Source organism: Epinephelus fuscoguttatus, linkage group LG22 (genome assembly GCF_011397635.1).
Source record: "Epinephelus fuscoguttatus linkage group LG22, E.fuscoguttatus.final_Chr_v1".
In the NCBI taxonomy this organism is placed as follows: Eukaryota; Metazoa; Chordata; class Actinopteri; order Perciformes; family Serranidae; genus Epinephelus; species Epinephelus fuscoguttatus.
Genome location: NC_064773.1, coordinates 11,711,332 through 11,727,030, shown reverse-complemented (window position 1 = coordinate 11,727,030; position 15,699 = coordinate 11,711,332). Strand labels below are relative to the sequence as shown.

Genomic DNA, 15,699 nt, shown 5'->3' with positions numbered 1-15,699 from the left:
TACACTATAGTGACTGTGAAAATGAGTGTGAAGAAGTCTGGGAAGCACTTTGTGTACAAAAGCAAGAAGATCTGTAATAAATAAACAGTTTGCTTAAAAAAAAAGTGTATCTTTATTTTTCAGCTCAGCAGCGCACCATCATCTGTACAGTACATTGTGTCATTAGCAAAACCGTATCAATACACAGTGATTGAATGAAAAAGATAAACTCCCTTTTGTTTCAAAGACAGCATCTGTAGTGGACACATTAACGATCTGTGGACAGGATTGTCTCTTTGGAATACTGTGTGTTAGTCCTGTCTACTGACCACCAGTTACAGACATGATCAATAAAAGAATGCTCCAAAAGTGCTGGCCGCTGAAATACAGCATATCAGCTGATACTCAGATGTGATAGTGATTTTATATTTGGTGAGTAGCAACAGCTGACACTATGACACACTTTATTTGCTCATCAAACAACACAAAATTGTCTCAGAGGACTTTAGAGGCTCTGACGTTGTGCGCTTATTTCAGGGTTCCCACTGTCATGAAATTGGAAAGTTAAATGGTTTTCCAGGCCTGGAAATGGTCTGGAATTAACAATGTGTTGGAATGTTACAGTGGTTAAATATACACTAGGGTTCCTGTCTATCCCTAAAAAGTCTTAAAAGGCATTGGATTCATTAATCTAAAAATAAGGCCTTCATTGGTATTAAAATAAATTAATCTTTCAAAACAAACCTTATAAGTTGTAATGGAGCTGAATTTTGTAACGTTACCTTTGTTAAATGTTGCTGTTGTCCCTGGCTTCATATGAGTAGAGGAAAAGTGTGCTAGCCGCTAGGCTAAGTTATACAATGTAAAATGCCATAGGCTTGTGCTAAAAACATTAGCATGTTGTATTTGTGGGGAAAATGTGTCCAGATAAAGACAAGTGTTTGTCTGTGAATGCTGCGAGTTATAGTGGAGCTGATTTGTGTACTTATGTTTAAAACGGTCTCCATTAAGCCATGTTTAATGTGTGTTTTGGAGGTGTAACTGCAGAGTGACACAGACACACCACCACACAAGTATAAATGCTCACAACGGTGTAGGCCACATGCGTAGGCTACAACATAGGCACTGCCGCACATGTATAAATCCCCCTTAAGACTTTGGAATCCCACACGCAGAGCAAGAAACACAAAATTGTTTAGAATACTCGTCAGGTCTTTCCCCAAAAAGTCATGGTTTATATTACAATCAGCATGTGGGCTAAATTGTCCTTAACCCTCGGTAAAAAATCTTGGTCCATGTTTTTTTTTTCTTCAGTTTTAGCTATTGTAAATTGGTCTTAAAAAGTCTTAAATCTCACTTAAGCTGTCAGAACCCTGATACACTGTTTTGGCTGTTGTTAAATATTTCCATCAAAATCCCAAAACATCTCTTACATTACACGAAATTTCCCATGTAGTACTGAAACATCACCAGTATTACGTGATACACATCTGTGTATGCAGCTAGCTCGTGGCAGGAATGTCGAACAAGTGAGTAAAGTTAGCCAGAGCCAGCAGTTTGCTTATCGGCAAATGTGTGGGCAGTGCACGTTAAATAAATTGTTAAATAATGCTCAGTTTGTGTCTACTGTACGTGTATGTCCATATTCCACGCTACGCTTTCGCCTGCCTTAAGATATAGCGTACTGGAGTAGCACCTTATGATCGCGATAGAGGCCTATCTACTTCACTAAAGTCTTGGAAAGAGGGTTAAATATTACGGGTAATAAAATTCATTGGTAAAGTGTGTGGGAACCCTGAGTGTTGATGTTGTTGATGTTACTAAAGTAGCTAAAGTATTGGCAGTGTGCTCTATAGCAGTGGTTCCCAGCCTGGGGTTTGATAATATATACAAATTTAAGGGCGTCAGAAATTCAAAATATATTTCTGTCACCCAAAATACTTGCATTTTTCAGACTTAATGACATATTGTGAGTGAAATGCTGGAAACTTCTGCCTCTTCAGGCCCCTGAAAATCCTACAAATTAAACAATTTTCAAAGGTAAAGTCCCTCTGATTAAACTGCCTACATTTTTTTAATGCCCGCTGATGTAAGGTTAAGAGAAAAGCTTAATTTATCTGGCTGATGGCACACTGAAAACCTGCCTTCAAATCTAATTAGCTGCAATTTCTATTCTATTACAGTAATTTAATTTGGCAGTCATACTGAACAAACTATTTAATTAAGTAGCCTAGTTCCTGTTGCATAAACTGTCTACAGTCTGCAGACACAAGCAAAATCCCATCTATAGCTGCACTGTGGAACAATCCAGCAGTATGAGCTTAAACCATTTACCACACACGGAGAGTACAGGAAGTATTGAAACCAAAACTCTGAATTGGAGCATTCATAGAAAGAGTTTCCAGCTGTCCAAAGAAAACATGATTAGAAAATGCTAATAAAAAAAACGTCATACAGGTTTTCTGATTACTTACATACAGTATCAGTGTAGTCTCACCATTTTCTCACACAACACGAGCACCACCATGTTCCCACAGACGAGTTTGTCATTAGTTTGAGTCTCCTTTAACCACGTGTGAAGCTATCATGTGTTCCCTGTGTGATGAACTTCTCTTATTACTGGTCACAGGTTTGACAGCATGAGTCACGCTGGTGTGGCAACGATCGAGAGCAAAGTGCAAAGTGTTGTTTGAACACAGGAAGCAATTAAATGCACGTATAAAATGAATTGCGATCCTATAAAAGGTATAAAGATACAGGCTGTGTTCAGTTTCTGAGCTGCTGATAATGTATAAATAACAACGTACCCACTGTGTTCCAGCAAATTCAGTCAGGTGATACAAAACACAACATCGTATAAAAGCCTTGCAGTGTAAAAATACAAATGTACAAAATGCACGTGCATAAAAGCTTTACAAAAAAATGCAGAACTTTTTTTAAAACATTAAAACACTGATAATCATACTGTGATTTGTCATCAGTCTCAGACTCATCATGGCTACTCCACGTTCTCTGTTTTCACTCGCAACGTAAACAGCTGTGGGGAATAAAAAGGGAGAGAAATAAGAACCCCTTTCAGCATTACATTCAAATAAAAATGAGCTTCTGTTTGTCGGTGTGATACTCACTTTGAAGTCGTCGATGTATGTGAGGAAGAAGCAGATGAAGCTGAAGGCGACGATCCACTCGCATACAGCACTGGCCACATGGAAGGGATAGTCCTGAAGGAGAGACACAGACAGTCAGTAAATATTCAGCTTTTAAGTGGAAACATATTTTCTTTGCTTTAACTTATCATTATGAATAAATGTTGACTGCACATGTAATCACTACAGAATACTGACATATCAGCGTTTATTGTTTCCCTAAAAGCCTCGCCTCTATAATGACGTTCTGTTTGCCACCGGGTACGATCACCAGGAAAATGAAGGTTCGATTTTACGGCACAAGGGAAGTGTGGTAACCACGGTGTAACCAAATGAGGAAGAGGATAGTGCTTTTGTTTTCCCTGGTGGCAGTTAGGATCTCCAGAAGCAGAAATGGTGAACGGTGGAACAACCCAAGAACATTCCTAGAAATAAGGGTTACAAAGGGCTAACGTTCTTTCTACCTGGAACCAACTGCCTTTGAAGAACATTAATATTCTTAAGGGATTCTTTCAGACCAAAGATTCACGACAAGACAAGTTGAAACGTGCAACTGCTTCCAATGCTCCGTTCTGCAACGTTCTAAAAACCTGCCGGTTCACACCAGTGCAACTAGATGAGACGGTGTATCATCTCTACGCAACAACTCTCTGTACTTCTGTTCTGATTTGCAGCTTGTCTGCCTTATTTTGTGGCTGAATATAATTTGTAGCTTGTTAAAATATGAATGAGGATAGTGATAGTGAGACACTGGCTACAGCTGCATTTGTAGTAGTGATGAAACGGGGAAAAGCAGAAACAAAACAAGCATCAGATGGAGTGTATTCATGATAAATACACCACAGTAATATAAATAACCAGCGGCAATAAATAAGTGGACGGGGCATAAGCACATACAGCGAGCAGCAGCAGCCAACGGTGATTTGACTAGCTGAGCTGCAGGTGACACTATCAACCGGCTTGAGTCGAGCTCAGAACAGTTTGCACCACCGCGACTTTTCTCTGCAACGCTCTAAAATGAATGAGGAAACCTTTTCATCCAAAGAACTCTTTGAAAATAGGGTTCTTCAAGGGTTCTTTGCAGCAGCCCTCATTGTTGACTTGGCCATGTCTGCTACCTAGTCAGAAATGTCTTAGTTCTTCTTGACTAGTTCCTGCTTGGTGCATGTCTATTAAGTATATAATAGTGCTGTCATCATGAAGTGAACGGAAATAATGAGAGAGAGAGAGAGATCTTGATTAATCAGTATCGTGTGGGCCAGGATTGACCCCTGGGACAGACTTTGGACATGATGAACCCGTCATGGTTCTAGTTAGCTCTTTCGTTGCTATGAGTGTAACTGTGGAAACTCTACCTAGCAAAAGAAAAAGAGCCACATTGCTTGGCTCTGAGGAAAGCGGAAAGTGATGGGTTGCTTTTGCGACAGCCCCCATTATGATGGGCGGCGAAGGGTGTGTGAAAAATTGCCTGTTTCCACTTTAAACTGATGTATAGTGACAAACAACAGCCTACCTCGTCTTCTTTGTCTCTGTGCAGAGTGGTTTGTTTCACATAGAACGCACAGATGAGAGCTGAATTACCCATTAAGGAAAATGGCATCAACAATGATTGGCACTTGTAAATGTGGCAGAAATATCACATACTGTGCATTTACTGGTAACGACACTAATCATAATATCAACAAGAGGATCATGTTGCAACCATGAAGCGAAGTTCCTGTTTAAATGCATGTCATGATGGTTAGAAAGAACAACAGACCTTATTGGTATTTTAACAAATTAGACTTCTGTGAAAGGATACTGGGGAAAAATGCCAAAACAGCGAGGATGGCGATACCCACACGTACTCGACACACACAAATGGAGGACCCAAATGGATAGGCACGAAATGATATAACAGACTGGAGGATTATGTATAAGACACCAGAGACAAAGAACAGTATTGCTCCTACATCGTGAACGGCCGTCACTAATGTTTCCTGCAATAAAAGAGCAAACACAAAATTACACCTTTAAACAGTTAATTATCTTAATGTGACTTAAATGTGCACCACATGTAGAGGACATACCTGGAATGTTGCAACAATACACATGCCCAAACAGGAGAGCAACCCCAACACTAGAGCAGTTTTATTGAGATGTGGGCTCACCATCCCTGTGTCCGCACTCAGCTTCTCCACAAACTTGTACCTGGCATATATGGTGGATATTCCTGTGTGAAGATGACATTGTGCATTTACCACAATGTGTTGCAAACTGATGACTCACTACAACAGAAAAACAATCCTCTTGCATCCCATCAAATACACTCTGCTTTCATTTTCCCAAAAAGGGGAAATGTGACTTTGGAAGGCTTGGTTCCTCCATTGGGAAAGCCCGCAGTTGCCTACAAGAGGTTACAGAGGTCACAGTGCTGATGTTGACACTGATGGGAGTGAAAACCCTGTGCATAGGTGCAGATTTTTGGAGGACACATCCCCCTCAATATTTAGAACATGTGCATTTGTTCCCCCCAATAAAACAGGAAAGTAGCAGAGAACTTTAGTTTGACAAAAGGACATCTACAACACAAATGAATGGAGATAAGATACAAATTGGCTGCATTAACATTTACCAGAAAACACGCAATTAAGTGTTTGATGCTAAAAATTATCTGGTACATGGATGGATTACACAATCGGCCTACCAGGCACAGGCCCAGGGGACCAAAGTGTCAGGGTCCTGGCCTTCACTTGCAAAATGTCACTTAAATTAACAGTAACAGACCAGGAAGAGACTAAAATGATCATAAAGACACACAAAGGAACTACAAAACAGGCAAAACAACCACAAAGAGACCCAAATGACTACAAAACAATAACAAACAGACGCAAAACTACTTCAAATGTGTCAGAAAAAAAAGACCAAATAATACACAAAATTAGTTTAAAGAGACACAAAATTACCCCAAAGAAACCAAAATGACTACAAGGCACACAAGGAGAAACAAAGTGACTAAAAATTACACAAAATTACCTCCAAGAGACACAAAACGACCACAGTAAGACATGAAATGATGACAAAGTCACAAAAAAACAACAAAATATTACACAAAATTACCTCAATAAGACACAACGTTATCTCAGAGACCCCTACTACTACAAATCAACACGTAACAACCACAAGGGGACACAAAACAATTACAAAGTAACAGAAAAATTACCAAAAATCACATAAAATTACCACAACAACACACAAAATTACCTAAAAGAGACCCACATGACTTTGAGGAAACCAATCACAACCACAATGAAACACAAAGTGACAAAAAATTACACAAAATTACCTCCAAGAGACACAAAACAATCACAGAAAGACAAAAAACTACTACAAAGTGACAGAAAAACAACCACATTAGACACAAAATTACTTTAAAGAGACATAAAATTACCTCGAGACACAAATGACTACAAAAAGACACATGACAAGCACAAGGAGACACAAAGTGACTACAAGAAGACACATAACAAGCACAAGGAGACACAAAGTGAATACAAATTACACAAAACTACCTCAAAGAGACACAAAACAATCACAAGGAGACACAAAACTACAAAGTGACAGAAAAAAACAACAACAACAACAACATCAAATTACTTTACAGAGACACAAAATGACCTCACAGAGAGACCCCATCGACTACAGACACATAACAACAACGTAACTACAAAGAGACAGGAAGTTACCAAAAATGACACAAAATTACCTCAAGGAGACCCAAACAAATACACAAAACAAAAAAAACCCACAATGAGACACAAAATGCCGACAAAGTGACAGAAAAATGACCAAAATTGACACAAAATCACCTCAAAGAAACCCAAAAAACCACAATGTAACTACAAAGAGACACAAAACAATCATAAGGAGACACAGAATGACTACAAAGTGACAGAAAAACCACCATAAAAGACACAAAATGACTTTAAAGAGACACAAAGTTACCTCATATACCCCAACGACTACAAATAGACACAGAGCCACCACAAAATGACTAAAAAGTGACAGAAAAATGACCAAAACCCTCACAAAATTACCTTAAAGAGACCCGCATGACTACAAAAAGACACATAACAACCATAAAGAGATGTAAAATATTTCCAAGGGGACGCAAAATCACCTCAGAGAGCCACAGAACAATCACAAGGAAACACAAATGACTCCAAAGAGACCCAACACCACCACACCCTCTGTGTGTCCTGCTCCTTTGTAGGAGAGGTGGTGGGGCCCTTTGCATATCTGTACCCAGGGGCCCCATTGTCTCTCCACCCATGTATGCATCCCAGTAAATGTAGAGAGGAAAGCTTGTACCTGCACATGCAGAAATGAATGTCATCAGGCCAAAGATGCAGCTCTCTGGAGGTTTTGCACCTGTGTCACTGCAAAGGGAAGAGACAGATCTGCATGTCAGCCCAAACACTACAGACATGTGCTGACAGTACAGCATACTTCCCCTTATGTAGGTTTGTATGATGTTATATTTTAAACTTTAGGGTGAAAGTCTAACTTCATAGTGAGAAGTGAGAAGAGGAGCGGCACATAATAGCAGATGTATACGTGCAGCTGGACTCTGGGCACCAGCCGAGTTGACGCAGAGGAAAACGAAACTAAACTCTGTGCCTCAGAAATCACTGAAAATAAACTTTGCCGTGCGCTTTCTACACCTCAGATTGACTTTCTGGTGCGTCAAACCACTTCTAAAGTCATTTCAATGAATAAAACGTACCTTATGTATGGAAAGATGACGTCGACATCCCCTCTGAAAAGCGCAATAATGTAGGAAACAATAAAAGTGCTGGAGGACCAGATGACCAGAAACGCTGGTAGGAAACACAGTCCTTGCTGGAACCAAAACATCTCCGAGGTGGCTGAACGCGACGCTTCCAGAAAACACTCTCACACGGAGTCAAAATAAATCCACACAACATAAAAACCCGAGTTTAAATGCTGGTCCAGGGTCAGGGCAGAGTCTGCTGCTGCCGTTGGTGCTGCGCTGGAGAGTGATGAAGTTACCGACAGTCACATGGTGGTACGTGAACCAGAGTGAGCCCTGCCAATATACAGTATACAGTATCCTCTTCCCCTTAGATGACTCCGTGTGGGCCGGCCTACGCAAATGAAGTCTCCCGTTATGATCACACGGAGCTTCCTTCCTCCCTTCATCTGTCTTGTTGTCACTGTTTGGCTCCCACACGACGAGACTCTTTCTTTTGAATTCCCAGAGGTGTGTCAGTGCCAGTAATACACAACAATGTAGGGAAGTAGGCTGCTCTTTACTGAAATATGGGTACAGTATAAACGTACCTCATAAGAGGCTTTACAATAGTTGTAGTTGCATTAACATGTGAGCAACATGTAGTTTATCTGCAAGAGTGCATTATTATTTGTGATTAAATCTCAGTGGGTAGAAAAGTAGCTATGAAATCAGTGTAGGTATAAAGTGCATGGAATTCGTAATAAATAAAAGGAAGTTACGAGAAGTTAAAAGTTGTAATCAAGTAGTTTCGTAATTGCAGGAAAGTCCAAGTTTGTCACACTTTTTAATCTTGTGTGAATTTCTCATTATCATCAACATCTTTCAAGAGTCACTCAAACATTAAATGAAATGCTTGAAATGAGTATCATTTTCATTTTTACAACTTATTGTAACAGGAAGTAATTAACCATCAAAGACACTCTGCTGACACACTGTGACAACCAGCCTCATCACCTGGTTGGTTGTCCCTATAGCTATCAGTGGGGTTTTAGAAGGAAAAAAAAAACAGATTTTAAAAAATGTGTAAGTTTTTAGCTCTTCAGCCTCTTCAGTTCTACAGAGTCGTAGGGGTCAACGACTCACATTGTAACCTTAAAGACTCTGAAACTAAGAGCTCACGTGACCCCTATCACTCTGCAAGGGTTCCCACCCACACAGTGTCTATAGCCTGCAACTTCGTACCAGTCATTTAGAACTGAAGAAGCTTCTTGGATGAGAGGCGAAACATCATCAAGAAACGCAAGCAAGTCCAGTTGCCTACGATATAGCACTTACGACTAGCATGACCTGGATGACTGAGAATCTTCACCGCCCAGGTGATTGTTTGTTGCAAAGGAGCAAAGGTTGGTCTACGATCAACCACGAGAAGACCAAGGCCATGATCGTCGGACAGGGTCAACACCACCCACCACTCACTCTAGGTGAGTATGACATCGAATACATCGAGAGCTTCACGAATTTCACGAGTACTGGAGATGTAGAGAAAGACGTACGAACGAGTATCAGCAAAGCTGCAAGAGTTTTCCAACAGCTCCGCAACATACATTCGTCCAAAGCTATCACTACGGCCAACAAGCCTGTATATGTCAGTGGTCATTCCAACAGCGACCTACACCTGCGAGACGTGAATGAGGACTGCCAGCATTATCAACATGTTGGATGTCTTCCACCGACGATGTCTTAGAACCATCTTGAGGATCTCATGGCGAGACCACATCACCAACGATGAGGTGATGAGAAGGGCAGGGGTGGCGCTACTGTCTGACATGGTCTCTGACAGGAGAAGAAGAATGGCTGGACACGTACTCCGAATGCCAAGAGAGAGACCAGCGAGTGTGGCAATGGACTGGGTGCCTGAGGGTGGCAAGAGGAAGAGGGTGGAGGCCAAAGACGACGTGGAGACAGACGCTCAATGTAGAAATTTCAGGCGAAGATTGGCATAATGTGTGGAAGATACACCTTTCAACCACTAATAGTGTCTTTATTACATCAAAACTTAAAAGTAGGCTTCTCTAAAGTTGCCAGAAATGTTGGCGAGAGTGCCGGTCTTTTGATGTCGACCAATCTCTTGTTTTTTGGAAATGTCAGAAAATTAAAGTATCTTTATCAATGTATATTTCCCGAAGAAAATGTTTTTGCTAGTGATAGATACTTGATCAAAATATTGCTAGTAGCAAGCAAGAAAGCTATCATTAGGCACTGGGGTAAAGAAACACCACCATTGAAGGATGAATGGCTGACAACTGTGGGATAAATCTTTTTAATGGAGAAACTGACACATACTGCGACTACAAGAAGCACAACTAGAAAGAAAATGGCAAAAATGGACTCTATACAAGACTCAAAAAGACGACACTGGACTGGAATAATAATCAATAGATACACTCATCCTTAATGCTGTAAAAATGCATTTACTTAAGCAGTTTTTGTTTCGTTAGCTCTTATTATTTTTCAGTTTTCAGGATTGTTACCTCTCCAGCAGGGCTGAAAAGTATCTAAACACATTTACTCAAGTACAGTTTTGTAGTGCCACTTCATACTCCGCTCCAGGGGCGTTGTAGTGGGGGAAAAGTGGGACTGTTTACCCAAGGCCCGCGTGGGATCATTGAAAGGCTTGGAATGAAAAGTTTGGTTAGTAAAGTTTTTTTAATTTCTAAGCAATTGGTGCCATAATTAAATTAAAGTTTACTGAATAAATCAGTTAAAAGGCCCCTCTCACCCCTTGAAGTGGTACAAAATGGTTAAGTCCACCCATGCGCTTGGATTTGTTTATAAATGGAGCCAGAGCCGAGGAAGTGGCTGCTTATGCCGCTGGAGCACCATCGTACACCGTCATGTCTTTTCCTAAGAAAGGGAAATCGGGATTCCAAGAAGGAAAAGAAAGAAAGGAAAGAGAAGTAACCAGAAGATGCGTGAGAGAGACATGACTCAAGAGAAAAGTCAAGAGAGACATTCACAAAAGAGACGTGACTCAAGAGAGGAAGGGCAGACATTAATATTGTTTTTATGGCAGTATGGTGGTGCAGTGGTTAGCACTGTTGTCTCACAGCAAGAGGGATCCTGGTTCGAACTCTGGGGTAGGCGGTTCAAACCCCACTCTAAATTGGTCAGCTGGGATAGTCTTCAGCCCCCACGACCCTCAACAGGATAAGCGCTTATGAAATTAAATGAATAATATTATTTATCAGTATATCTCTTTCAACATTTGCTGTCCTCTCTTATCTTTGCCAAGCGGCAAATCCAGTTGCAGTGGCCCTGTACTGGTCAGCTGTGTGTGCAGGGGTGTTTCTAGGATTTGAGGACATTCAGGGCTTAGCCTGGACCTCTGTCAGGGGGGTCCCTCTCGAATTTTTTTCAAAATACATAAGCTCTATTTTTTCATTTTAGTATGCACTCTGGCACCTTATTCACATTCAAAGTACAAAAGAAGATTTCCAGTGTGATTCGATGTATTTTCATTGTGAATTAGGAAATGGTACGTGGCCATCCGACACTCTATTGCTGGCCAGATTTGGCCCACAGGCCACATGTTGAATATCACTGCTAATGGTGAACTTATCCAGCAGTAGTATGTCATGTAGTCCACGTTTTATTGATATATACAGCGTTAATAATCCAAAAATAGAATTTAAAATGAAAAAGAATTACCCCTCTAAGTATTCTATTACTTTAACTTGTATATGATCTATATGCTGTTATATACCACCTCTGTTCTCTGGTGGTGAAGGAGCTTATTGCAGTGGTTGGTTTGTCCTAGATTTGTGGCCTCTGGCTGGGATCCTGCAGACGGGTTCACCTGCGGACACCATGGTAATTTAATCTGAGGAGCAAACCAGGCCAAGTTGTCATGGATAAAGATGATTCATGGATGCAGTGAGCCAACATGGCTCTTTCAGAGTACTCCTCTCCTTGTTTACTTTCAGACTCTGAGATAAAGTAGTAAAATGATCTTTCAGGTGTTGGTAGTGTAGTGGATAGTGCCGGTGCCCCATGTACAGAGTTATTGCCTCGCTGCAGCGGCTGAGGGTTTGAATCTGGCTCGGGCTCTTTGCTGCATGTCAGTCCCCACTCTCTCTCTGTCTCCCCATTTCACTCTCTGTCCTGTCATTAAAGGCAAAAAGCCCACAGATATAATCTTAAAAAAAAGAAAGAATTATCTTTACTTGGAAACCTGTGGGAGGGCTTTCCCGAATATGCAATGTGCATATTCGGGAAAGTGCAAAGTCATCATGACTCATAGGGTCGTAATCATCACATTTATGAGGAATACACTTTAAAGCCAAATATTAATTATCTTCGTAGGGCCAGGCTGACCTGATGGAGGGACCCTGGACAAAAATAAGCTGTAGGACCTGACCAATCATTCCTCCAAACCAACCAGGACCTATGGTGAAATACAATTTAACATTGAATGAAGAAGCAGGACACAGCCTCTTAAAGACCCCCCAACACAAGCTGAAGGCTCATGTTATCTATTACTGTTACGTCAACATAGTCAAGAGCGATGATTGGAGTAGAACAGTCGAGCTACAGGCCAGCGACTGAAGGCAGGTGCAGATAGAGGCAAGGGACAATTTTCATATTCATTGTTTTGCACAGACTAAACGATCTGGTGGAGGCTCACGTCTTTCAGTTCAAACCTCTGCAGAGCTGTTCTTATATTTTAAGGAGAGCCTGGGACACAGAGTCCAAGTGGAGCCAGCTCAGAGCCTCAGTTGTTGATGCCACTATTGAAGCTCGCCAGTGCCTGACTTGGCAGAAACCTTGAGAAATTGTTGGTTGAAAAGGCCTTTTCTGTGTCTGGGCTAGTCCAGGGCACTCCTGACTCAGCAGAGAAAAAGACAACTGGGGCAGGCCAGAGAAACCACAGCCTGCCTGGCCTCAAGAGAAAAGAGCGTTTTGGTTCATCTGAGAGAAGCTCTGGAAAACTGTCAGATTATTCACAGTAGGATTATATGCAGTTCAAGGAAGCTATCAACATGCAACACCAGAAACCATCCTTGACCAGACTCCCCTTCTCTCACATGCAATCACTATGTCCTGTGTTTAGGTCACGCTATGGCACCTGAGCAAGTTCCACTTTTTTCCCAGTAGTCTCTCATGTTTCGGGATGTAAAAAGTTCTGAGCAGCTGTATTTCTGCTTTTTTCACTGCCAGGAAAAAATGCAGAGCACATGTGATGCAGTGTTCTTACAGATTTCTTGAGAACTGAGTCATATATGTTATTGGCAATGCTTGTTTCAGTAAAAATACCAGAATTTACTGGTAGTAAAACCCTGTGTCGCAGCCACAGAATGTTTTTAACCACTGAAAAAAGTCACACCTAAAAAAATCTTTGTCAGATTACATGTGTGCTATATTTAGAATATTATCACCACTTTACCGTGCTGTCATTATCTCAAATTGACACTCATTGAAAAAAGCAGTCATTTTACTTTGCACATTGAGTTGGTGAGTATGTAAAATGAAGTGGAGAAAAAAAATCAGAAATAGCATATACTAAAAAATGCTTTTGATAAATACTTTGGCTTAAAAGTACTTTTGCAGTTGCCAGTTGTCTGGCAGTTAATGTGTCCTCACAGTGATCCGATCTATAGGGTACTTGATCACATCACAAATATGAGTTTCAGCACTCTAGTTTCTGGATTTGAGAGAGAGTTGTTCATGTTCACCAATATTTTTGGACTGTCTTTGAATATAGGAATAGCCTGTATGATTTTTCTTGAGAATTGGTGTGGTTCCCCTTTAAAGATAATTATGAAAATAATGTGGTGAAGCAGGAGCTGAGCCAGAAGGTGAAGCTTTCGATTTATTGGTCCATCTACGTCCCAGCTCTCACCTATGGTCATGAGCTCTGGGTAGTGACCGAAAGAATGAGATCGTGGATACAAGCAGCCGAAATGAGTTTCCTCCGTGGGGTGGCTGGGTTCAGCCTTAGAGATAGGGTGAGAAGCTTGGACATCCAGAGGGAGCTCGGAGTAGAGCCGCTGCTCCTTTGCATCGAGAGGGGTCACTTGAGGTGGTTCAGGCATCTGATCAGGATCCTCCTGGGCGCTTCCTGTTGGAAGTGTTCCAGGCACATCCCACCTGTAGTAGGAGGGATTACATATCTCATCTGGCCTGGGAACGCCTTGGGGTCCCCCAGGAGGAGCTGGAAAATGCTGCTGGGGAGAGGGACGTCTGAATTACATCCATCACAAAAATAAATAAAGAAAGAAAAATACAACCCATTACTTAAATTATTATGTTTAATCTGTACAGAAACATACAGTACAGGCCAAAAGTTTGGACACACCTTCTCATCCAATGCATTTTCTTTATTTTCATGACTATTTACATTGTAGATTCTCACTGAAGGCATCAAAACTATGAATGAACACATGTGGAGTTATGTACTTAACAAAAAAAGGTGAAATAACTGAAAACATGTTTTATATTCTAGTTTCTTCAAAATAGCCACCCTTTGCTCTGATTACTGCTTTGCACACTCTTGGCATTCTCTCCATGAGCTTCAAGAGGTAGTCACCTGAAATGGTTTCCACTTCACAGGTGTGCCTTATCAGGGTTAATTAGTGGAATTTCTTGCTTTATCAATGGGGTTGGGACCATCAGTTGTGTTGTGCAGAAGTCAGGTTAATACACAGCCGACAGCCCTATTGGACAACTGTTAAAATTCATATTATGGCAAGAACCAATCAGCTGACTAAAGAAAAACGAGTGGCCATCATTACTTTAAGAAATGAAGGTCAGTCAGTCTGGAAAATTGCAAAAACTTTAAATGTGTCCCCAAGTGGAGTCGCAAAACCATCAAGCGCTACATGAAACTAAACTGGCACACATGAGGACCGACCCAGGAAAGGAAGACCAAGAGTCACCTCTGCTTCTGAGGATAAGTTCATCCGAGTCACCAGCCTCAGAAATCGCAAGTTAACAGCAGCTCAGATCAGAGACCAGATGAATGCCACACAGAGTTCTAGCAGCAGACCCATCTCTAGAACAACTGTTAAGAGGAGACTGCGCGAATCAGGCCTTCATGGTCAAATAGCTGCTAGGAAACCACTGCTAAGGAGAGGCAACAAGCAGAAGAGATTTGTTTGGGCCAAGAAACACAAGGAATGGACATTAGACCAGTGGAAATCTGTGCTTTGGTCTGATGAGTCCAAATTTGAGATCTTTGGTTCAGTGTCTTTGTGAGACGCAGAAAAGGTGAACGGATGGATTCCACATGCCTGGTTCCCACTGTGAAGCATGGAGGAGGAGGTGTGATGGTGTGGGGGTGTTTTGCTGGTGACACTGTTGGGGATTTATTCAAAATTGAAGGCACACTGAACCAGCATGGCTACCACAGCATCCTGCAGCGACATGCCATCCCATCCGGTTTGCGTTTAGTTGGACGATCATTTATTTTTCAACAGGACAATGACCCCAAACACACCTCCAGGCTGTGTAAGGGCTATTTGACCAAGAAGGAGAGTGATGGAGTGCTGCGGCAGATGACCTGGCCTCCACAGTCACCGGACCTGAACCCAATCGAGATGGTTTGGGGTGAGCTGGACCGCAGAGTGAAGGCAAAGGGGCCAACAAGTGCTAAACACCTCTGGGAACTCCTTCAAGACTGTTGGAAAACCATTTCAGGTGACTACCTCTTGAAGCTCATGGAGAGAATGCCAAGAGTGTGCAAAGCAGTAATCAGAGCAAAGGGTGGCTATTTTGAAGAAACTAGAATATAAAACATGTTTTCAGTTATTTCACCTTTTTTTGTTAAGTACATAACTCCAC

The 15,699-nt window shown here is 41.4% G+C and overlaps 1 protein-coding gene across 1 annotated transcript; it reads right to left on the bottom strand.

The window, feature by feature from the left end:
* Positions 1 to 90: 90 nt before the first annotated feature.
* dram1 (DNA-damage regulated autophagy modulator 1) lies at positions 91 to 8,341 on the bottom strand. Its single transcript, XM_049566443.1, has 7 exons — positions 7,891 to 8,341; positions 7,476 to 7,543; positions 5,195 to 5,337; positions 4,927 to 5,104; positions 4,639 to 4,697; positions 3,108 to 3,200; positions 91 to 3,016 (listed from the first exon to the last, which is right to left on the bottom strand). Exons 1-7 carry the CDS (start codon positions 8,019 to 8,021, stop codon positions 2,978 to 2,980), a joined length of 711 nt encoding a protein of 236 aa, XP_049422400.1. The 5' UTR covers positions 8,022 to 8,341; the 3' UTR covers positions 91 to 2,977.
* Between the last annotated feature and the right edge of the window lie 7,358 nt (positions 8,342 to 15,699).